This window comes from Mobula hypostoma, chromosome 1 (genome assembly GCF_963921235.1).
Source record: "Mobula hypostoma chromosome 1, sMobHyp1.1, whole genome shotgun sequence".
Lineage (NCBI taxonomy): Eukaryota > Metazoa > Chordata > Chondrichthyes > Myliobatiformes > Myliobatidae > Mobula > Mobula hypostoma.
The window spans coordinates 173,686,237-173,711,417 of NC_086097.1; the positions used below are offsets into that span (position 1 = coordinate 173,686,237).

The window sequence follows — 25,181 nt, forward strand, 5'->3', positions numbered from 1 at the left end:
CAGAAATTGTGGTGGAAGGAACAGGCATCTCAGAGAAGAGTCACAGCTCACAAAGCAGTTAAGTTCAGAAGCATTAAAGGTGATGAAGGGATGACCATGGGAGATGAATGGTTGCTCACCTTTTAATCTTGGATTTATCAGCTCCATACTATGCTGTATACCGATTTACTCGATATAAATATATTCATGTAGCTCTCCAAATATATTTTAATAATTGAGATTAAGGACAATTCTCCGCTTTGTTCAAAGTCATAAGTGAAGATAGGGGGTAGGGTTAAGAGAAGGATGGACGAATCTGCAAGAGGATGACTCTCCTGGTTTTATACTGTATATATACTATGATCATAAGTGTACTTTGAATCATTGAGTATTTGAATCTTTGGATTCCTAATTGAAAACTTTATACATTTTAACATCTCATTCAATCCAAACACATTCATTACGGGAGATTAAAATTAAAAAATGATTGTTATATCCATCAGAATGCAATGCTTATAAAACTCCTTTGCCAGTATGAAAGGTATGATGGTATATAAACAGTAGTAGACATTTGAAGAAACATTTCAGAATTTTCATCAAATAAGCAATCTATTGAGAAACAAAAACTGATGGGAAAAATGATCTATCTATGACTAACCAAGGTACTAGGGTACAGCCGTATATTGAAAAAGCTGCTTTTAAAATCGTGAAGAATAGTAGTAGCTCCGAGGATTGAGAGAATAAAACCAGCAAATGACTCAAAACAAAGGAAATGTAATTCAAGAAGAAAAACCAAGAAGAAACACATAAACAGATTAAAAGGACTTTGACAAGCCACTTAAAAATGAAAGAGAAAAAAGTCAACAATGGTCCCTTAAAAATAAGAAAAGGAAATTATAATAAGGAACAAAGAAATGGCAGAAAAATTAAATAAATATGTTGCATCAGTCTTCACAGCACAAATCATTTAAAGCATTCCAGAAATAGAATGTAGCCTGGAGGCAATAAAAAGCAAGGAACTTCGGACAATTAATATCACTCGAAAATAACTACTAGGCATACTAATGGGAATAAGGCCTGACAAGTACACTGTGTCTGATCGCCCGTGTTCAAGGATTTCTAAAGAAGGTGACTCCAGAGACAACAGATTGATTAATAATGACCTTCCAAACTTCTAGATTTTCAAAAGTTTCCAGCAGACTTGAAAACTTTCTAAGAAATCTAATTCAATTATGTACTTAACAGAGGTGGGAGGCAAAAAAACAAAGAACAAAGTTGTAGTTTATGCATAAGATAATTTGACATCTGCTTATACATAAAACCAAAACTCAACCTCAATCCGACCTGATCATGGCCATCTAAACCAAAGTCCAAGCTTGCACACTCAGAAGTTATCTGAAAATCAAATTGATCAAGAGGTAATTGCAGAATTTCAGGCCTCTGAGCTCAAACTCTCGAGGCAAAGAAACTTCAAGTTGGGACGTGAGCCAATGATTGACTCTATTTCGCCAATTAAAGTGGTAGATTGAAACATCAAGGCAAATGCAGAAGGCAAGCGAGTGTTCAGCGTTGGCTACTTGCCCTTTCATCCACCTGCTGCCAGAGGAGACTGTGTGGCCTATCACTGTGCCCAGAGTGTAGGCCTGTGCGCTCAAGCCGTGTCTCTCTCTTTCCATGATGTTGGAAGATATTACCAAGGTTCTGTGTTTATGGATTTGGACTATGGACTTTTTCAGTCTTATTGTTTTTATATTCTGTGTTTTTGCCCATTCTTTCTCATTGTTTTTTGGCGCAAAGAGAGGGGCGTTAGGGGGTCAATGTTCTTGTTGTGCTTTTTTTTAATTACTAATTTTTTATTGCAACACCAACAAATTACATTCAATACAACCAATTGCCAATTACATTTTGACTGTTTAACCTAGCCACTCCGCAACCTTCATCACCATCCCCCTCCACCCCTCTCTCCCCCCCATCCCTCTCCCCTTCACTAACCAACTGAATAGTAGTGCATACACAGACAACAGATTCCTATTTTAACAAAAGATCTTTTAAGTTAGATATCAAATTTGTCCACATTAAGATTGTGTTTGGTCGTGCATCATTTACTCTTGCTGATGAAAGTTCCAGGTAAGTAATGTCCAAAAAACTCCAAAGCCAGTGAGTATCTGAAATAGAATGGGGAGGTTTCCAACGCTGGACTACAATCTTCTTAGCGGCAATCACGCCTGCAAGCCAGACTTTGCGTGTTTTTTTCCGTAAGGGAAAAGTGGGAGTTGTCATTTAGAAGATGTTTCTAATTTATCTGTGTTGCTCATCTTCCCCTGGATCTGTTGTTGAAAGTTGGTGGAGGAGCCCTGAGTTACCCCTTTCCCACCCCCACTCCCATCACCCCTCACATTCAACCCTTTGCTTTGTAACGTCTGTGAGTGTCACTTAGCAATGTCAGACACCGAACATTAACATTAACCGCCCACCTCTAGCACCAACAAATTAGAAAGGCAAAGCAATTCTCATAGACAATCATACCAAAGAGACAAGAAAAAAAAACCTGGACAAACCCATTAACCTATATAATCAAAACCATTTCCGTCTCAAATATAGTATGACACATAATCAAGAACCCCAACAGAACTCTTGCGAGAAACTGTTGCTTTAACAGACCGTCGCTTAGCGATGGCGCCAGTGACGTCTTATCTGGCGCCCAGGAACGTAATCAAGTCTACTGGAGACATAGCGTTCCAAAGTTACTCAGAACAAACTGCTGCTTTTCAGCTTCATTCTTGATGAAGTATGACATTTGGGTATATTGAGTATCACCTTAGAAAGAAAAAGATAATAAGTAAATCTAGGCGGACTTATATCACCTTACCATGTTATCCTTGTACTAACAAGTTAACTGAGCCATTACCTTAAAACTTTGACCTGCAATACTCAGAAACAAATTGGCCCCTTAGTTAAGTAAATACAAAAGTGCAACGAATGACTTTCCAATAAAAGAATATCCAGAAAACTTCATACCTTGGACATTAACTTGCCTGTATCTGTTAGATTGCGCATACAGGCTGGTCCGAGCACTTAATGCAGTTCCATCTCCTCCTGAGGGGCGTGTGAACTTTGCCCAGGGTCTTCTTCTATATCTCCCAGCACCGATGATTTCAGAGCTTCTTTCACTTCCTCTGCCAAGTTAAACAACATCTTCATGCCCTTGATATTCACTCTCAAAATCGCCGAGTATATGAGGATCCAGTCAATCCCCTTCTGTCGAAGCTTAGCGCGGATCTCCTTGAATCCCTACCATTCCTGCATCGTGCCGGGGCTGTAGTCAGCAAAAAACTGCAGCTGGGTGCTGGGTGCCATTAGGGAGAGTAGGTTTGGCTTTCCTCATGCCCTCCAGGATAGCCTGCCAGTCGGTGTACTGTAGAAGCCTAAAAACCATAGTCCGCGGTCTTGAGGTGTTGTTGGAAAAGATCCTATGTGCTCTACCGATCTCCAATGGAGCGCTGTGGGAATTCTTGAGTGCTGGAATCCAATTAGGCAGCATCTTCTGGAGGTAACCTCTTGGATTGTCGCCCACAGCGCCTGTCGGTAAGTTGACCAGCCGCACATTGTTTCTCCTGGATCTGTCCTCCAAGCCACTTACCTTCTTCCATATCTTAGTCACCTCAGTGAGACAGGAGTTAGTAACTTTCTCATTCTTGCGTAAGCAAACCTGAATGTTGTCTATTCTGTTGAAGACCGTGCTAAATTTTTTAGTATGAATGTCCGCTTGCTCCTTTAACGACCGGAGAATGTTGCCATTCTCTGCCAAATGCTTCTGTATGGGGTCGAGAGCCTTTTCCAGTGACTCCTTTAGCATGTGGGCTACCACTTCTTGCAGCGATTCCATCTCAGTTGTCATTGTCTGCTTAATTAACATAGCTATTTCCTCGGATGAATCGCTAGCTTGGTGTCGTCTGCTGGTATCTTGCTGGGAAATAGAAGTTGTCAGGGGACATTCAAGAGTCTTGGGCGGAGGCGATAAGCGGCACTCTAACTTGAAGCACAAGACCTGTCCAACCATTAGTAGAGCAGACACTTCCGAAAAAAAGGATGAGGCACTTGAACACTGGAAGAACTATAGCTCTGCAGGCAGCTAGTACTCGTCCCATGTGTCTTATTTGTAATACTCTACTGTCTAATGAAGCTATGAAACCATCAAGATTTCTGCAAAAGACACCCTGAAAACAAACAGGAATTCTGCAGATGCTGGAAATTCAAGCAACACACATCAAAGTTGCTGATGAACGCAGCAGGCCAGGCAACATCTGTAGGAAGAGGTACAGTCGACGTTTCAGGCCGAGACCCTTCGTCAGGACTAACTGAAGGAAGAGTGAGTAAGGGATTTGAAAGTTGGAGGGGGAGGGGGAGATGCAAAATGATAGGAGAAGACAGGAGGGGGAGGGATAGAGCCAAGAGCTGGACAGGTGATAGGCAAAAGGGGATACGAGAGGATCATGGGACAGGAGGTCCGGGAAGAAAGACGGGGGGGGGGGACCCAGAGGATGGGCAAGAGGTATATTCAGAGGGACAGAGGGAGAAAAAGGAGAGTGAGAGAAAGAATATGTGCATAAAAATAAGTAACAGATGGGGTACGAGGGGGAGGTGGGGCCTTAGCGGAAGTTAGAGAAGTCGATGTTCATACCATCAGGTTGGAGGCTACCCAGACGGAATATAAGGTGTTGTTCCTCCAACCTGAGTGTGGCTTCATCTTTACTGTAGAGGAGGCCGTGGATAGACATGTCAGAATGGGAATGGGATGTGGAATTAAAATGTGTGGCCATTAGGAGATCCTGCTTTCTCTGGTGGACAGAGCGTAGATGTTCAGCAAAGCGGTCTCCCAGTCTGCGTCGGGTCTCGCCAATATATAAAAGGCCACATCGAGAGCACCGGACGCAGTATATCACCCCAGTCAACTCACAGGTGAAGTGTTGCCTCACCTGGAAGGACTGTTTGGGGCCCTGAATGGTGGTAAGGGAGGAAGTGTAAGGGCATGTGTAGCACTTGTTCCGCTTACACGGATAAGTGCCAAGAGGGAGATCAGTGGGGAGGGATGGGGGGGATGAATGGACAAGGGAGTTGCGTAGGGAGCGATCCCTGCGGAATGCAGAGAGGCGGGGAGGGAAAGATGTGCTTAGTGGTGGGATCCCGTTGGAGGTGGCAGAAGTTACGGAGAATAATATGTTGGACAAGGCTAGTTATGGTTTTATTCAGTTCCATAAGATGAAAGAAGCATTTGAAAAGCATTGCACACTTGAGTCATTTGCCAAGAAAGCTAAAAATGGCCTTGACAATGGTCTCATTGCTTCTTACAACAAAAGAAGCAATGTTTGCAAAGTGTGGATAATCTCACACAACTGGTGAAAGATTAATAATGCCTGCTGTATCACAAGTGCTCACAATGTTCTCAAAATGGATATCAGTATTTTAAAATCAATTTTTCTGTGTAGTAACTCTGTAGCTCGTCGTATTGACAAAATGAGTGAAGACTGAGTGTCAACTTTGCACAGAGGTACAAAAAACAGAATTTGAGATACAAGTGGACTAGTTAACTGTGTAAGACTACGAGGCATTGTTAATGCCAACTGTATGGTTTATCAAAAGATGGAAAAATTTATGAAGAGATTCTCTTTTGTAAAAAGTTAAAAATAAATATCAACAGAGAATCAATCTACAACAAGCTCAAAATGTACATTAAGGATAAAAGTATTCACAACAGGAACATGATTTCTTGTGCAACAGATGGAGCATCATACATGATAGGTCACCATTTTGGTCCAGTGGCATTTATGAAAAAAAAAATTCCAAGTCTGCTTGCAATCCATTGTGTAATTCATTGTCAACATCTCACAGCCAAAAACCTCAGCCATCTACTTTTTTCAAGAAGGAATCTTGTAATATCTGCTAATAACAAAATTAAAGCTCATTCATTAAACAGCAGAATATTTTCCAATTATGCCAAGATAATGATGATGAGTTTGAACGCTTGCTTCTTCACACTGAAGTGTGTTGGCGGTCAAAAAGCTGCTCCTTAAAATACTTCTTTGAACTTTTTGATATTGAGGTTGAATTTTTATTCAAAGTCAATAAGAGCTTGGGAAACAAGACTGAACTTCTATGTGGAGATATGGCATAATTAGCCGATCTGTATGACAAAATGAATATTCTAAATATGAAACTGCAGGGTGAGAATTTCAATTTAATCGAGGCAAAATGTGTACAGTCCACTTTTATCAGAAAATTGGAAACATATAAGCAAAACATTGGGAGAAGAACGTTCTCACAGTTTTCCTGCATGGAAAGTACGGCACTCTCTTTCACAGACAGTGATTTGCAAGAGTACTGCTTAACCTGCAGTCACCGAAGGAGGATTTTCAGAATTGATTCAAGGATTTGAATGATCTGGAAATTCTGGACCTGTTAATTAACCCATTTCCTTGCAAGGTGGAAGAACAGGAAGAGAACTTGCAAGAAGAAATTATCAAAATTCAGAATGATGAAGAAGCAAAAATGATTTTCAGATGTTGGCTTTTGTGGTATGTGGCTACACAATCATATGAAGTTTCCTGGTCTTTGGAAAAGAGCCAAATTGCTCTTCATTGCATTTCTATCCTCCTACCTTGTTGAAGAGACTTCAGTGCAGGGAACCACGTACTCACAAAAAACTGAAACCGCTTAGACATTGTTACACATGGGGACTTAAGACTTCTGCTGCCACAACTTGAACCGATAATTTCAACTCTTGCTAAATATCATCTTGATATTGAAGCTGCTGTACAACACAATGGTACTGTCTTTAAAAACCAACAAAAATTTAAAGCAGAATCATTTTTCTCATGTTAGCATATGGTAGACATGTTCATACACTATGGGGGTGCCAGAAAGTATATTGTGTCTAAGGGGGCATTGGAAAGTATGAAAGTGCTTTAGGGGGGGCATTGGCAAGTATGAAAATGCTTTGGGGGGTGTTGGCTAAAAAAGATGGGAAACACTGCTTTAGAGTAATCTAATTCTGTATCCTTGTAAATCATTTTAAGAAATGTTACTGCATTGAAGATATTAAACTTTAATGCAATCTATTTTCAGTGATGGTTAAGGAATAAATATTGACTTGGATGTCAGGAAAAACTCCCCCGTTCCTCTTCAATATTATGAGTATGCAAGCACAATCTCAACTAACATCTTGTCCATAAAAGTGTAGGCAGTATGTGACACTTGGCCAAGCAAGCATGTACTTCGATAACATTAAGACATACATTGCTGCAAAAAAGAGAGTATTTTATCCAAGAATCTACTAAATGTGATACAATGCCAGAATTGCTAGGGAGAGAAAAGGACAAGGGAACAGATGAAGCAAAGTTAAGAAATGCAAGAACCCAAGGGTGAGAAAGAAACAAACATTTTATCACCCTTGTTCCTTGCAGCTCCAGGAATATTTCATCCTAATCTACAAAGACAATTTTGTTTACCACCAAAAGCTGTCACAAGCACTTATGATAAAAAGCAGGACAGCTCTCTCTCAGGGATAATCAAGTATAAAATAATTTGTAGGGCCATAACCTAGAATACCTTTTTAAACTATATAACATTCTTATTTGACCACTTGCCTTCAGCAACACACCTTCTGCCAAATATACAAATATATATATTATTACAGAATTCATGAAAATCCTTTAAAAGTTATTTTAATCTAATATTTACAAGCCAGTTAAGACTGAACAATAAATTATGTCTAGAATAAGATTACTGTACATGAAGTCCATAGGAAATTGCAAATAAAATGAACAACGTACGTTTATATAGAGATTTGCATGCGTTCACCATCACAAGGGACTTAATGTCCATTGAAGAATGCATTAAGTGGAGACTGTTGCTATGTAGAGAAATGAGGCAGAAATCTTCCATAATGCAAGGTCACAGAAACAGAGATCTTAAAAAAAAGTAACAAATGATTTGCTTCAGCCATGTTTGCTGAGATATAAAGCTTGGCCAGAATGCCAGAATATTTCTGCTAATTTTAAAAATTGTCCTGAGATTTTTCATATCAATCTGAAAGAACAGTTTCACTTCTCTTCTTGAAATTACCTCCCAAAAATAGTGAGGTGAAACTTCAGTCTAGTTTACATCCAAAGGTTTTTAGAGTGGGGTTTGAATCCATGAGAGCACTACCACTGAGTCGCTTAAATTGACGATATTGTACTGTACAGGAAATTTCTGAAATTATCAATGTATGGGATAACTCTCCCTCCCCACATTGCCTGACCTTATGCTTAAAGTATTTTTCTGTTTTTATACAAAACTTCCAAAATACATACACAAGCTATAATAATATTGCCATCACTATTGTGTTTACAAGTTTATAGCAAAATGTAATCATATCAATCGTTCAAGACAAAAGTTCATGTTAAACCATCTTCAGTGATATCACACTGTAGAGTCTAATAATGTTTCTTGTCTAAGCTTTTACCTAAACCAATGTATTCTTTCATTGGGTGAGTCCATGAAAACTCACAGTCTCATTATATTTAACATGCCAATCCTTTTTCTCTTTAAATACAATCACTTAATACATTATTTGGAGAAGGTACACAAAGGCTAACTGAAGAAGAAGCACAGTACATTACTATGTTATGCAGCCCAGTAACTTAAAATGTGGATCTCATTTTAACCATAAAAAAACAAAATATACCTTACTTCAACATGTCCAACAATTTATTTCCTTTAAGTTTGTTGGAATTCACATTGAAGCAGAAAGCATCCTTTAACACTAATACAAACTGAAACATTGGGTGCTGAAAGCAACACATTCTTCTAAAGCTACTTGCTTTTTCAGCCCTCCTTATTCATCTGTATTGTTCATCATGCAAGAATAGCTTCCAGACATGAAATACTGGTAATCCTTTCATTGCCAGCGTTTCATTATCTTGACACTATCAAGATCAAGAGCAAGGCAAATTTTAAAGGCTCAAATGAAAACAGGTGGATAAAAACTGTCCTTCTTACTCTTTCAATCATCTGTTTTGTGAAAATAAGGTGTCCTTATCTATGAACTACAATAATCCAACTGACAAATTGACAAGAGACTTCTTAAAAAGTATTATTTTACACATTATATAATTAAGTTTGTCTCAATTCTCCAATTCAGCTTAAAAACACCAATTGCACCAAGACCTTCTGGGAAATAAATTTACAAAGACACCACCACCTGGTTACAAACGTTAGCAGCTATATTGCCTCCAAATGGAATTGAAATTACATCTCAGAACTACTCCATACAGCTCACTTTGTCTGTTTCATAACAAGTTTCCTTTACTATCTGATGCATAAGAACATTGTATAAAGTGCTTCTAAGCACACTTAGAATATTAAGAAATAACAGTAGATACTGAGAATCTGAAATAAAAACAGAAAAGACTCAGCATCTGTGAAAGGAGAAAGGAAATTAATATTTCAGGTTGACGACACTTCATTAGCTTCTCCTGTCATTCAAATGGATCAAGTTGAAATCCATCTTGACAACAGCTAACAGTATATGTGCTGTAACTCTCAATGCTCTTGGGCAATATGTATCAATATTTCTATTCATCATTAAAAATTTGCTAGCCCTCAATGTCCTAGAATACATTTTCCAACAATGAAAAAATTATGCAAGAATAATTTTCTGGACCTAATGCTGAATGATGTATATCCACACTTAACAAGCTAAAGCTAACTGATCACATCAATGTACAAGAACAAAATTTTAGTTAAATGTAACTATAAAATTATAGTAATAGGTTGTGTGTAGCACAGTATTCAAATAAAACTGTTCTTTTTTCATATTTGATTCCAAAGTTATATATGTAAATTAACCAGAGGCTCCAAGTATTCTCCATGCTAAAAGTCACAATTAGTTAGAGAGTTAACAAATGGCAATGAGATTGCTTGGTCAGATATCGCCACATTTCTGAAGATTAATGGCAACCCTGAAGCATTTATCCAAAGCCACAATTAAATAATGTGTTTTTCATCCTGGAATAAATCCAGAGATGATTTAAGCAGGCTAACTGTAAACATATACAAACTCTGAATGCCATTTATTCTTCCATAAATTCAGGTTTTTAGTTTCATACATTCAAATATTAATGCTCAGCTTACTAAATCACCATTTGTCCGTGCATTTCCCAATCTAACTATTATAAAAACTCAATCATTTGTCTACATAAGAGGGGATCCATGACACTGTAAGCAAGCCTTCTGAATTCATTATATTTCAGATGTAAACTTTGTTGCAGACATAACAATGTAAGTTATAAAAACAGATTGCCAATAATTTATAGCTGTTGTCAATAAAAAGCACTGCTCTCTAATTAATGAGTGAACCTTTGGCATCATGATAGCATTTTACCCTGAGTCAGGAGTATTCAAGTTCACCCACAACAAGCAGTTCCAATGAGCTGAGACTCTTGCTCAAACTCAGCCCTGGTTCTGAATTCCAGGTTAATATATGGCAGTATTCTTGGTTATGCGTGCTTTTATGTTGGTTCCAATTATAGGAGGAGAATTGTTAATTATCATGTTATCCTTCAAATATTTTCAAATCTTCGAGGGAAATGCGTAAGGATATGAAAATCAAACAACCTTTGAGAATATCAATCTGTAACAATGGGATCTTTCAGCCATACAGTGAGTTCAGTTACATACAGCTGCACCTCAGCAACAAATAATAGTTTCAAGTCTATTGTTTTTGTTCTTATAAAAAGCATACATTTTGACTTACCATGACCAACATTGCTGGAGAGATACTAGTAAACATGTAAATCTGTGCAACTTTTAATGTAAGTGTGTGCCTTACTAAAGGAATTACTGGAGTTTTGAGAAAACAAGATTTCACCAGAAAACAATTTTTGAAGCATCACAGATGGCCAAATGGGAAAATTTATCTATGATACTGAGCCAGAGTCAGGAAGTCTCCTGGGGTCAATTACTTACTTATTCAACATTAGATCAGCTCAGTCATATTACAAATCATGTATGCAGGCAAATTCAAGACCATTGGCTCAGTACAATGACCTGCCATTGATATCCAGTTATAGCACTTGCATGTGAACAAAATCAATCTTTTTGATTTTAATTATTTTCACCAAGCTTGGAATAGATCAGCGCATCAATCTCATCACCAAAGTTGGCCTAAGGCTAGTATGAAAACAAACTGGTGTAAACATTCATTATTTTGGATAGTTCATCTTTGTTCAGAGTAACTCCATGAAGTTGAACTACTTCCGTTGTCTCTTCTCTTCAACAGAGCTACTAAAAATATTCTGAAGGACTGAATATCTGAAGCAGGCAATGGAAGAAAGTAGAAAATTTCTTCATATGTCCTTGCAGTTCTTAAACAAATCATTTACAGAAGGGTCTCAGCCCGAAACGTTGACTGTACCTCTTCCTATAGATGCTGCCTGGCCTGCTGCGTTCACCAGCAATTTTAATGTGTGTTGCTTGTTATTTATAGAAGGGTAATATTTTCAAAAACAGAACAATTAAAGTTGGTCAGAATAAAGTTGTATTGGAAATGAACATGTGGGGAACTAAAATTAGAAAGTGGGTGACTCTTTCTAAGCAGTGTATATTCCCAAGCAACAACGTTGTCTGTAACATGGAAAATTATCCAGTTCCTATTCTATGTAAAGATGACTATATGGTACTAAAATAACAATTCAATTTTAATAATGGAAAAAGTTTCAACTTTTACTTTTGCAAGCACTTCAGGAGGTTTGTGTACAGTATATTCTGCAAACAGTTTACCAAGTTCCCCCGAGATCAATAAAGTATGACTATGACTAATTAACCAAATAACTTCACAATTCTGTTTTAAATAAAAAAAAACAAAAATTAGAATATAGCTTTCTCTATATGTGACCAGTTTTATTGTATCATAAGTAAACTGCCTCTGGTGCTTTCTTAACTCACCAATATGACGGAAGTTGAAGGAATTTGCCATAAAAAGCTGTGCTGAACGAAGGAATGACCGGGGCAGAAGGACAGAATGATCCTTCAGTATCCAAGGAGGTCAGGCCTGCCTGGAAACCAAATATCTGCAATAACAAACCAGTGAAGATCAAAAACTCAACAATAAGAAAAGGTTTAATGAAGACAGGATGAAACATGTCAACTTCAATTTTCCTTACAATGAACATACACTGAGGACTTGTCTCTGTCTCTGCATCACCACTAAAGACTGTCTAATTTCTCAGTCATGACCTTTTAAATGTTTAAAGAATTCCTTTTCACATTGTTTTTCCTTTTACTAATTGAAAATGTAATCATATGGATAATCATGTGATAAGTTGATTTAGATAAATCCAGATGGCACAAATTGAAGCATAATATAATTTTGCCAAAACTCTCCAATTTTAACATCATATGAAACAAGGTGGAATTTTACCAAGAGCCCAGAATAAATGGTTAATTTAGTGAACACTTTTGCCAAACATGGATTTAAATGTACATTTTGTTAGGACAGTCTACAATCTACCATTACGTCCACACAGCAAACATTTGCACTCACTCGATAGAACTTCTCAGAAATTATTTTACATCTTTGTCTCAATTACCTGCAATATTGTGGCTACTATTCAGTGGCAAAATTTTCAGAATAAACATTAGACATAAAGAGATATAAGTGTTGGTTGGCATAAACTTCAGAATTTTACTTTTGCTTCAATTTCTATTTTGATTAAAGTAAATCTGTGAAATGATGCATAAAAGGCTATATTCAAAACATAAGCTCAAAAAATGGCATACATTTTATGTTACCTGAGAAATGGCAATTAAGATATGTTTCAGACATTCCATTTATACTTCCACTAGTTGTATTTCAACTCTTTAAACTTCATTTGGCACTCATTAAATAATGTAATATTGAAATGTCACTTTACAGTTAAAGATCAGGTTTCACCAATGACAAAATAAAACTGGAGCAGCAATGAGACAGTGATTAGTGCTTGAGCTCCTAACTTCTTGTAACACTCCAAATATATTGAATTGCAATGGACAATAAACTAGACACAACCTACCCCATGTAGCATTTGTTAGATCATCATCAATAAACAATAAATGCAAGTGATGCATAATTTTGAAGATGGGCAAAAATTATACAGTACACAGTAGAAATAAGTCAGGTTGAATACAGCATGTGAATTAAGTACAATGTATGAGGTTCATTCAAAAGAATTCCTTTGCTGCAGTTTTGAGAACCTGCATGAAGTCAAAACTTAAATTCAGCCATGCTAGGGTTGGATTACTTCTTCTGGGTCTGAAAAAAACAGCTTTATTGTATCCATTCCCTGGGGAAAAAAATTAGACTGGGACCCTCCAGTTTTATTTAACCTAATAACATCTTGCTTTGGTGTCTTTCATACTGTGGAGAACATTGTCCAAGTTATATTGACAAATACTTATTCACGCAGCAAATTCTCTTACTCAAGCTGTGTTGATTGAAAACAATTTTGGTCATATATTCATCAACATCATTTGTGTCAAAATTTACAAATGTACTAAGGAATCTGATTTCTCGTTGTGTCACGAAGTGATCAGAACACACTACACATTTTCTTCATTGGTGAAAACAGTCTTTACATAGCAAGTTAAAAAATGCCAATGTATCGAGGAAACCTCACAATTTGAAAATTTAGATTAACTTCATTTTTGCATGAAGACAATTTTTGGTCTGATTTTCTAATAAAGCTTCTGGGCTCAATTGTGCAATTTATCATAGAAATACTGTGTTTTATTTCCAATGAGTCAGGCATGCCTTCCTCTACAGATGGAGTCAGCATACGTCAAATACGAACAGGAGAGAACATTACCATGATTGAATATTGGGATAATCCTTTCATCCAGCTGTCCAAACATGGTGATCAAGCCCCCCACCGCTCAATAGACACTGATCAGAATTATGCCAGACACACTTAGCTCAAGCATATACATCAGATGTGCACAATCATTTTCATCAACACTGAACACGAACAATTAATATGGAAATCTGCATTGCTCAGAAAGAGTTTTTGAAAAAAAAGCAGAAACAGCAACTTAGCAGAAAAAGTCCTTAAGAATATTGAGGACCTTATCCATCAATTTATTCCCAGTTTGCAGTAAAACAATATTTACTTGACAGAAAGTTCATTAAATTCAAAATCAGAAGCAGAACTAGATTTACTATTATATGAAATGAAATTTGTTATATTGTGGCATTAGTAGACTACAAAGACATAAAACTATTATAGACTATATAAATAAATAAGTAGTGGAAAAAAAGGAATAAAGCTGGAGTGTTCATAGGTTCATGGACTGACCTTGGCAAAACTATTTAATATTATAAACAGCATGAGGTCTAATTCTCCAAAAATAAAGTGGTTCAAATTTATCAGAGTTCATATTAAAAAACCAACTAATACAGTAGAAACTTCAGTGCACAATTGTCATGGGTCCCACTCTTATCTGCTGTGCAGCTGGCAAAACAGCCATTACTATTAACTTGCTGTAAACTGGTTCTGTCTTATTTGCCTATACAAGTTTAAAAAAAAATAAACTTTTGGGAAGCTATTTAATAGAGTCTTTTTGAAAGTTCTAATTTCTCTTCTTTCCATTTTGTTACATTCCAGACAAAGTAAGGAGAGGGGGAACCGGTGCATGGGATCAAAAATCAGCTGCAGGTGGGCTTGAGCTATTTTTGTGGTGATAGGTTCAGAAACCTGCTTACTAATATGAATGGGGTGTTTTTAAGAATCAACACAGTCCATATGTCCAAACCAACTTATTTCAAACACATTCAGAAGAAGTGAGCAAGAATGAAGCAGAGTTGGAAGTCTAATTCTGGCACAAAACCACACTCAGCTTCTACAAAAGGATTTTTTTTTTTCAGTTTTGATGGGTAACCTGGAACGTGGAGAAAACAGCAGCTGAGAGGAAACACCTGTGCAACAAAGCATGTGCAATGAGCACCCACAGGTGACAATGATGGCTTTTGATGAAATGTTAGCAATTATTTACAAATGTTTGCAATCATATGGTAGAAGACAGGATTCAAACTGTGCCAAAAGCACAGTCGGTATGGAGGGAAGATGACAGCTTATTCAAACATAAATTGCAAAAATAGATCATCACGAACAAAATTACATTTCTGTAAACACTTAAAGAGGATATGATGCCCAAATGTGCTTCATAAAAGTATTACTAAATTAAATTTGACATCAAATAAAATAATAAGCTAAATTTTGTCAAAAGAGATAGCTTTGGAGGAAATTTTTTTGAGGTCAGAGAAACAGAGATACATGAATGACTGAAGAGACAATTCCCTACTTTAGTTACCTTTTCGTCAGCTGCCACGGGCTTAAGTGCAGAGTCAGAGAACGATACAACATGGAAACAAGTCTTTTGACACACAAAGTCCATGTTAACCAACAAATAACTGTTTACCGTATACCTACTTTACCTTTCCCACTTTGCTCATCTATTCCTGGCAAATACTATCATTTACTATCAGGTGAAACAATAGCAGACTCAACCACAATGGTTCTCATGTTGAAGGCACAGAGCCAAAAAATATCATATTGACAAAAGGATCCATAGAAACATATCCCAGCAGGAGAAGCATGGAAACATTAACAAGCATCATGAAGGTTTGCCTCATATAATATTGAAACAAAAGTATTTTTTTTCACACCCTCGTCACTTCTTTAGTTTGGAGTTTGGAAGAATTGGGGGCAAGGGGGTGGGGAGGGGTTGACCTTTTCAAACATGCAAAATCCTAAGGGGCTTGACAGGGTAGATGTTCACTGCTGGGAGAGCCACCAACAAGGGGCCAGTCATTCCTAACAGAGGTGTGTACAAATTTCTCCTCTTGATCAAGAGTAAATCTGTGGAATTCGCTGCCCACCAGAGTGGCAGAGACCAAATCATTAGATAATGGATAAAAATACATATTTTAAAAGTTGAGGAAATGAGGCCATCATCGATCAGCCATGAACACTGAATAATAGTACAACAAACAATCTGCAGGAGGAAATCAGAATTGTCAATGTTTCAGGTCAAAAATGCTGCATCAGGACACAAATTGTTGTTCCAAATTCCAGCATCAGCTTTCGCAAGTATTTTTATATTGAGTGACGTAGTTGAATGCAAATTTAAGAGGCCTGGAGGCCTACCCCGGTCCAATTTTCTTGTATTCTTATAAATTTGATGTAAAGGTTGGTTCAAAAGTTTTGGAACCTTGTGATTAGAGATTTATTTTAGGTCTTAAGAAAACTGGTTTCTCTGATGCAATTTCCACCATGATACAGTCGACCTTCACTAATCCGACTACCCGTAATCCGGTTCCTTTGATAATCCGGCACTGATTATGCTTAATGTGATCCTTCTCTAATTCCGCATTTTCACTAATCCGGCACTCCTCAGGTCCCAATGGTGTCGGATTAGTGAAGGTCGACCTGTACCAAAATGTAACTTTTTTTCTATGTGCCTATGTAAAAAATGGTTATATCAGATCTGATCAAAAATCACTTAAGACAACTGCAGATTAAATTGATGAAAACAAAAGGAAGATTTAGCCATAGTATTTCTTCAATACCTTAAAATTTTAAAATAATCCCACAAATAATTCAGATTTGTGTTAATGTCTGTTTCTCATCAGAACCTAAACAATAAAGAAATCACCATCAATACCTCAACTTCTGCACACAATTAAACTGACTGAATTATTGAATTTGTGCTGTTGGTAATCCAGTTTTCTCAAAGAGTCAAGTTCAATAAGTTTTCTCAGTTGGTTCTGTCAAATGTGTTCCAAGCATCACAACAGCCAAAACAATTTAAAGTACTAACCGATGGAAACACATCAAATCTGAAACATTACCTCACACGCAATGAAAAGATGCACATGTCTCAATGAACAGAAATTGCTTCCCTCACATTAAATTCAAAACAGCAGTAGCAAAACTGCTTGCTTTTTTATGAATGCAGATTTAAAGTAACCAGCCAAAACGTTTTCAAAGTATTAATGAAATATTTTCACATAACCAACGTTTATGTTAGAAAAAGATTTAATTTTACAATAAATTTGAGTAACCTAGCACCAAGTCAATAGATTATTCCAGCAAATAAAAAATGGTGTTTTAACCTAAATTCTGTAACTAGAAAGATCATGCAAAACTTAAGCATGGCTTGCAATGGCATATTATTGCTTTCACCACCACTGTTCAATAGAAAGAAAAGTTTGAAAGTACATATACAAGATGCAATCTCAACCATTTCCTGCATCTTGCTTATAATTCACATTAGGCTGTAACCCAAAAATGCAATTGCTTTCACGTGTATGTCTGGCATCGGAATCCCTGCAGAATTATTTAAGTTAAAATATGCCAATAATATGAATGTCAATAGAGGACATGGTCTAGAATAGTTTAGTGCTGTGAATCACAACTGCCAGCTTCAAAGAATCTCAGCACAAAAGGAGGCTCTACCAAATTAGTCCCATTCTCCACTACCCCCAGAGCCCAACAAGTGTGACACAAGAGACTGCAGATGCTGAAATCTGGGGCAACATACAATCTGCTGTAATAAATCAGCAGGTCAAGCAGCATTGGTGGGAGGAACAAAACTATAAACATTTCAGACTAAAATCCTGTATCAAGTGCTGATGTCGGGTTTTGGCCTGAAATGTCGACCATTTCTTTCCTCCCACTAATGTTGCTCGCCCTGCACAGTTCTTCCAGCAAAGTGTGTGTTGCCCAAACAAATGCTTCCTCTTCAAGTATCTATCTAATTCTATCTTGAACATTGATAGTGAATCTGCATCTCCCACTCTCTTGCGCAGTGTATTCCAGTTCAAAACAACTTACTGTATGAAATAAATATGCCTCATCCAAATCTTCAGCAAATGATCTAAAATATGCAGTCCTCAGTACCAAACTTTCTTCATTGTTGTATGAGGCCCCTTCATAATTTCCGCTGCCTTTATTAAATTTGCACTTTTTTTTCTCTGTTTCAGAAACAGCCCCAGCTTCCCTATGTTCTCCATTTAACTGAAGTTCTGTGTCCCAACTATTCTGGGAAACCTCCACTGCACTCTCTGCAAGCCCCTATTTGACATTTTTTCCAAACTGCAATCCACAGAATTAGACAACAGTCTATCTGAAATATATCCAATAATTCAGCAGAGTGCTGAGAAATAATAAACACATGTAAACACGATCAAAACAAAACTATGCTTCAAAGTGATGTGCGACCTGAATTCAGGATTAGTTTCCTGCTATGTATTCCACAGCACCTAACATGTGTTTGGTTTCGTGACTAAAGAGATAAAAGATTCAAGCACAGGAAATCCTGGTGAAGGAAAGGTAGTTAATAAGAGAGAGGTAAAGTATTTGCTACCATAAATTACAATTATCAGTCAATGTTCTGTATTAAATAAGCTTCATTTAGCCTGTTGCATTAACCAAAACTGAAACTGAACTAAGTCACCAAAGACATAAGTAGCTTAGTGTTTAAAATATCTGACCACCATGACTAGCATTCAAGAATGTAAGAACATCAAACAGGTGTCAAAATGTTTTGGGTTAATTTCCTGCCTTAAATTAAAGTTAGTATTTTGGACTTCTACCTGATACAACATGAAACCAAAATCACAGTGAAAAACTTCAAATTTAAAGAATTAAGAGAAGGCTGAAAAAGAACATATTACCTTGACATAGCAGTGCACATAGCAGTAGTGCAATAAGTTATCAGATGGCTGATTAAGGCTGCTGACAGTGGGTATAAGTTGTCCAGTATACATTGGCACTGAATATTCCAAACTAACTTTGTCCACCTGTACTCTCAAGGCAGGTAGGGGCCGCAATGGATGAAATTGCGGAGCATTTATATAAGGTACAGAATGCTGAAAGAAGAAAATATTTACATTACTTTTATACAAATCATGTTTGCCATACACTAAGAATACACTAATTGATGCATTGTGAGAACAAATAAAATGAGATGTAGTACTATTGCACAGTATTCAAAACTGAATGCTGAGTCCAGAAGGACACAGCTAACAGGATATATAACAGAGGATGAGCAAGCTAACTAAGAAAATTTCTCTAATCAATCCTGCTAACATCAAAATAGTACTGGTGTTAATGAATATACTACAACTCTTGTGAAGTCACTGTCATATTTACATCAGCTTTTTTGGATGGCACACCAACACATGACTCAGATTGAGAACTACTCAGGAAGTTCAAAACCAGTCATCAATAAGACCCAGTGAGCTGGCAGAAACAGTAGAATTGTATTCCACCTGTGTAGTCTATCATCATCCTCACTCTACAATTACCATCAATCCAACGATACAGCAAAAATAAGACAGGCCAAGAACAGCAGCAGGTACTTGAAATGTCTTAAAGTCAATAATTTCCTCAAAGCAGTATGCTAAACCCAATCATATTTAGTTACTTTATCACTAACCTTACTTCAAATACAAGGTCAAAAGTGAATGTCTGCAGTTATGAATTTCATTCACAAACAATGCAGCAAAGCTTACATACCACATACCATTCTGGCATGGGTTGTTTAAATGCCAAATTTGTGCAACACAATCACTTGCCATGAGCATCTCCAAAAAAATTAGCCACCTACTTTTGAGTCTTGTCTCCTACTTTTGACCATTTCAAAGTCACACCATCAACACCCAGGAGGGAAGGAGAAGGCACAACTGAACAAAAATTTAAATATACAACTATGTAAACACTGTGGCTACAAGAGTGGGTCAGAATCTAGCATTCTTCAGTATCATTCAATACTAGATACCTAAGGACTTTCCAGCATTAAAAGACAAATCAGGAATATAACAGAATGCTTTCCATTTACCTCGATACCTGTAAGTAAAATTCCAATTCCACTGAAGAGGTTCAAGCCAGCCAAATGATTCCTCTCCATCAACTGTGCTAATCTTCAATATCTCTACCACCTGTGCCTACCATCTGCAAAATGTTTTGCATATGTTCACCAAGGCACCTCACAAACTTGTCAACCTATTCTCTGTGAGAACAGAATTAACTTAGAATACTATCACACACAAATTCCTTTCGGATCACATAACTATCCTGATTTGGAAATACACAGTTCTTCCTTCATCATCACTGGGGCCAAATTCTAAAATTACCTTCCCTTGGGACAAAACTTATATGGGCAATAGTGGTTCAAATAGGTTACTACAACATTAGTAATTATAATTACAGTGGGCACATTTTGCAAAACAATTTTTAAAGCTCTGCTAATATTAAAATTATAGCATTATTGTTGTCATATCAATCAAGTTCCCTAACCTTACTTTAATTCCATACACATTAACCTTCGCTAATAGTTTTTTTTATTTTTACAAAGATTTCCTGAATATCCATGTTCATCATATCCACCACTGAACTTCTCATCAGTGCCTAAATCAAAATATTAAAATATTCAACAGCAAAATTTCATTCCTGAAAGCAGTGTTGACTTCCTAAAAATATTTTCTGAATCTAGATATTCACTTTGCACATTATAAATTTATAAATTGATGATCACCCTATGACAACAAGCAGGATGGTGGAGTTTAACAAAATTCAAAAACATCACTATTGACAGGCAAGGCAGGTTCAAAGGAACATATGATATACCCTCATTTGCAGTTCTTAAATTCTCTCATTTTAAACACTATTGTTTCTTATTGCAAAGAATCCTCTTTCCTCATATCCAATTACAAGGACACTTTTTTTTTATTATTTTACATCTGCTTTATTTTGAATCAAAATATGGCAGAAAGTAAAAATTACTGTTGTTTAAAGACAAGCTCTGTCCTTATTTTCAAATCTATTTGAAGAAATCCAATGACATCCGAAAGAAAAATTCCCACTTCCTTTCTTGCAAATACTTTTAGAAGATTTTTTGGAGAAAGAGGCTCATTACCTTTTGACCTAAAATTATAGGAAGTAAGTTGTCAAGAAGATTGAACTCAGCCAGGGTAATTGTAAATGTGCATTTTAAAACAGTAATACATGTTAATCTGGTTGGAATATATTCTTCCAAAGCAGCAACCTCCTCTGGGCTTGGTAACGTTCTGTTCTCATCCTCTGTATCTGAAAGGTTTCAAACAAGCAACGTTAGTGTAAGTATCAGCATTTTTAGAATAACTTTGGAAAGCAAACAAATGCTTGATTGGATGACTTTCAACCAATTACATACTAAAATAGTGACTGTCTTCAAAGTACTTTATAAGTGCAATGGCATAGTGAATGGATGACAACTGTTGTGGGGCTGCAATGGGACAAGTTAAAATATATTTAAAAACTAGAGCCAAAAAAATTGTATTTTCCCTGATGAATCATGCAACTATCCTCCTACAAAGTATTGTACCAAAATAAACTACCAGGGCAATTTGCAACAAGTTATCAAAAGAAATTTGAAACCAAGCCACACAATGATATAGCAGGTGACCAAAAGCTTGGTCATACAAAGAAAAGTTAAGAGGAAGCTTTAGAGGAAATTCTACACCTGACATTCTTGCCAACTATTGGTACATGCACCAACAATTGAGAAATTAAATTTAGGGTTGCCCAGTAGAACAATGTCCAAGTATTTTTAAATACAAAATTACATGCATTTAAGGTGGGGAGGCGGAGCTGAAGGTAAATGTGTGAGAGTGAGGTCTTTTTATATACAGTGGTGGGTGCCTGCAACAGGTTGCCAGGAGAAAGAAGCAGATGTAATGGTGGCATTTAAGATCCTGCTAGATTGACATGTGAAAATGCAGGGAATAGAAGGATCTGGATCATGTGCAGGTGGAAAGATTTGGTTTCATTTACCATCATGTAAAGACATCATGGGCTGAAGGGCCATGTAGTTGTGAACTTCCCATGATTCAGGACATTTACAAAGGCAGGTGTGAAAAAAGGACCCAAAGGATCATTGGTGACCCGAGTCGCCCCAACCACAATCTATTCCAGCTGCTACCATTCGGGAAACAGTACCGCAGCAAAAAAGCCAGGACTAACAGGCTCCGGGACAGCTTCTTCCACCAGGCAATCAGACTGATTAACTCATGCTGATTTGAGTGTATAGCTATGTTACACTGACTGTTCTATTTATTATAAATTATTATATATTACTATAAATGCACATTGCACATTTAGACAGAGACATAACGTAAAGATTTTTACTCATGAATGCGAAGGATGTAAGAAATAAAGTCAATTCATTTCCTGTATTGTACAGTTCTGTGTTTTATATTCACGTACAATAAAGAGGGCTGTATGACAGGAATGGGTTACAAAAGTATGTGCAAAGCTACAGAGAGGTTTGAAAAGACTGAGAACATTAACTTTTTGTTACTTTTTTGTTTTAAAGATATAGTGCCTTATAAGAGTATTCAGCACCCAACCCTTTGTTCATACAAATGAGTATTTCAATCAGGGACTTTGATCAATTTAACTGAGAATTTTTATTTGTGTAGTATACACTCCTTTTTTTCCACAGTAGAGTCCCTAAAAACTAGGAAAATTGTAAAGCATGAGAAACTAAAAAATTAAAAACTGAAATGACAGCAGTTCAAAAGTATTCATCCTTGCTTTCCTTAGTTCTGAATTGAACCACCTCTAACAGCTATAAAACAGCCAGTAGTCTTTTTGGATGAGGCTATATTCGCTTTGTACAACGTGATGGAGCAAGATTTGCCCATTCCTCCAGGTAACGTTGCACAAGCTGTGCCAGATAGGTTGGGAGTGATTTTGAGGGCAGCAATTTTGAGGTCTTGCCAGAGATGTTCAATCAAATGAAAGTCAGGACTCTGACTGGGCCTCTCAAGGACATCAATTTTCTTCATTTAAAGCCACTACCATGGCTGCTCTGACAGCATACTTTGGGTTGTCCTGCTGAAAAATGAACTTACTTCCCTGTTTAAGTTTTCTGACAAAGGCTAGCTGTTTCTTTTCAATCCAGGGTCTTACATCAATCCTGACCAGATTTCCAGTCCCTGCTGCTGCAAAGCATCCCAATGGCATGATGATATGTCCATCTTACTTTGGACAGAGATGGTGTTACCAAGTTGGTGCACAGTATTAGATTTACGCTATGTTGAAGCCTAACAGTTCCACTTTAGTTTCATCTGACCACAAGACATCTTTATAGTATCTTCTAAGCGATGCTTTGGAAAGTCTTTACGGACAATGATATGCTATTTTTTGAGCCATGGCATCTTCCTTGACATTCATCCATAAATACCCTTTTTGGCAAGGCCGTAGAGATTGTGGAGCCATGAACTTCATCTCCCATTATAGCTACAGACTTCTTCAGCTAACTTGGTGGAATGTTGGCATCATACTACCCTCTCTTACAAGTGCCATTCTTCTCCATCACCTAAGTTCAGAGGAGTGGCCTGACCTAGGCAGAGTGGCTGTGATTTCATATTTTTTCCACTTTTTCATGATGGACTGCACTAAACTCGAAGGTATATTCACTGCTATTAAGATGGTCTTGTACCCTTCCCTAATTGTGTGCTTTTATAATTATCAGTTCTTTGACTTCTCTTGAATGGTCTTTTGTCTTCACTTTGCTTTGGTCTGTCGAAAATCTACCAGACTGTTGGACCTTACAAAGAGGGGGTATTTATTCTTATGAATTCATTGCTAACATGCGATCATACAAATTTCTACATCAACAAATTGTGTGAATTGTAAGATAATGTACAGTATTCCAACTGAGGAAAATTAGCGTAGTAATGACAAAAGGAATGAATATTTTTTCAGCCTCACAATTTTGACTATTGATTTTTAGTAAATTTTTCCGAGATCCTAGAATTTTTCTTTTGATTTGATACAAAATGTTTCTTGACATGAAAGCAAAAATTAGTGGGAAGACAGATGATTGGGAAGCTTTTAAAACCCTACAGAGAGCAACTAAAAGAATCATTAGGAGGGAGAAGATAAAATATGAAAGCAAGCTAGCAAACAATATCAATGTGTATAGTAAAAGCTCTTTCAAGTACCATAAGGCCATAAGAAATAGGAGCAGAATTAGGCCAATTCGCCCATCAAGTCTGCTCCGCCGTTCAATCATGGCTGAACCCTCCTCAGCTCCCCGCTCCAGCCTTCTCCCGTAAGCTATGATGTTGTGTCCAATAAAGAACATATCAGTCTCCATTTTAAATACATCCAACAACCGGGCCTCCACAGCTACATGTGGCAACAAATTCCGCAAACTCACCACCCTCTGGCAAAAGAAGTTTCTCCACATCTCTGTTTTAAATGGACACCCCTCTATCCTGCGGCTATGCCCTCTTATCCTGGACTCCCCTACCATGGGAAACATCCATTCCACATCAACTCTGCCTACGCCTTTCAACATTTGAAAAATTTCAGTGAGGTCACCCCCATCCTTCTAAATTTCAGCAAGTACAAGCCCAAAGCCAAAAATCATTCCTCGTTTAATAACCCTTTCAATCCCGGAATCATCGTAACCGCCTCTGGACCTTTTTCAATGTCAGCACATGTTTTCTTAGATAAGGAACATAAAACTGTTCACCAGTGCCTTAAAAAGCCTCAGCATTGCATCCTTGCTCTTGTATTCTAGATCTCTTGAAATAAATGCTAATGTTGCATTTGCCTTCCTCACCACCGACTCCACCTGCAAGTTAATCTTTAGGGTGTTCTGCACAAGGACTCCCAAGACCCTTTGCATCTCAGACTTCTGGATTTTCTCCCGGTTTAGAAAATACTCTGCGCATTTAGTTCTACTCATCATCATCATGGCTTGGCTTCGCGAACAAAAATGTAGTAAGGGGGCTGCCCACGTCTGCTGCAGGCTCGCTAGTGGCTGACAAGGCCAATACGGGACAGGCAGGCCCGGCCACAGTGGGTGGGGGCCACTGCACCACCCCAGCCTGTGACCAGTCAGTCTAACACACCATCATCAGTGTGCTCGGCAAGCTGTCTTCCCGATTCCCGTAAGTGATACTACACTGTACATACATTATTTCTACTTTATATAGGCTGTGTATTTTTACGTGTTATTTGGTATGATTTGGCAGCTTCATAGCTTAAAGGTTACTGGAGAGAGTGTTCTTGCCAACAGCGCTTGCGTGAGATTTTCTGCCGACGGCGCTTGCGTGAGATTTTCGCTAC

General features: G+C 37.4%; 1 protein-coding gene across 4 annotated transcripts in view; it reads right to left on the reverse strand.

Moving 5' to 3' along the window:
• Positions 1-25,181, reverse strand: part of LOC134352539 (intermembrane lipid transfer protein VPS13B-like) — a 1,085,891-nt gene that overhangs the window by 798,016 nt on the left and 262,694 nt on the right. For all 4 annotated transcript variants that reach the window (XM_063059809.1, XM_063059800.1, XM_063059806.1 and 1 more), the window contains exons 14-16: positions 20,974-21,143; positions 18,731-18,925; positions 11,965-12,089 (exon numbers count right to left, since the gene is read on the reverse strand). In XM_063059809.1, the coding sequence (XP_062915879.1) occupies positions 11,965-12,089; positions 18,731-18,925; positions 20,974-21,143 (490 nt within the window). The remainder of the gene's footprint in view (positions 1-11,964; positions 12,090-18,730; positions 18,926-20,973; positions 21,144-25,181) is intronic.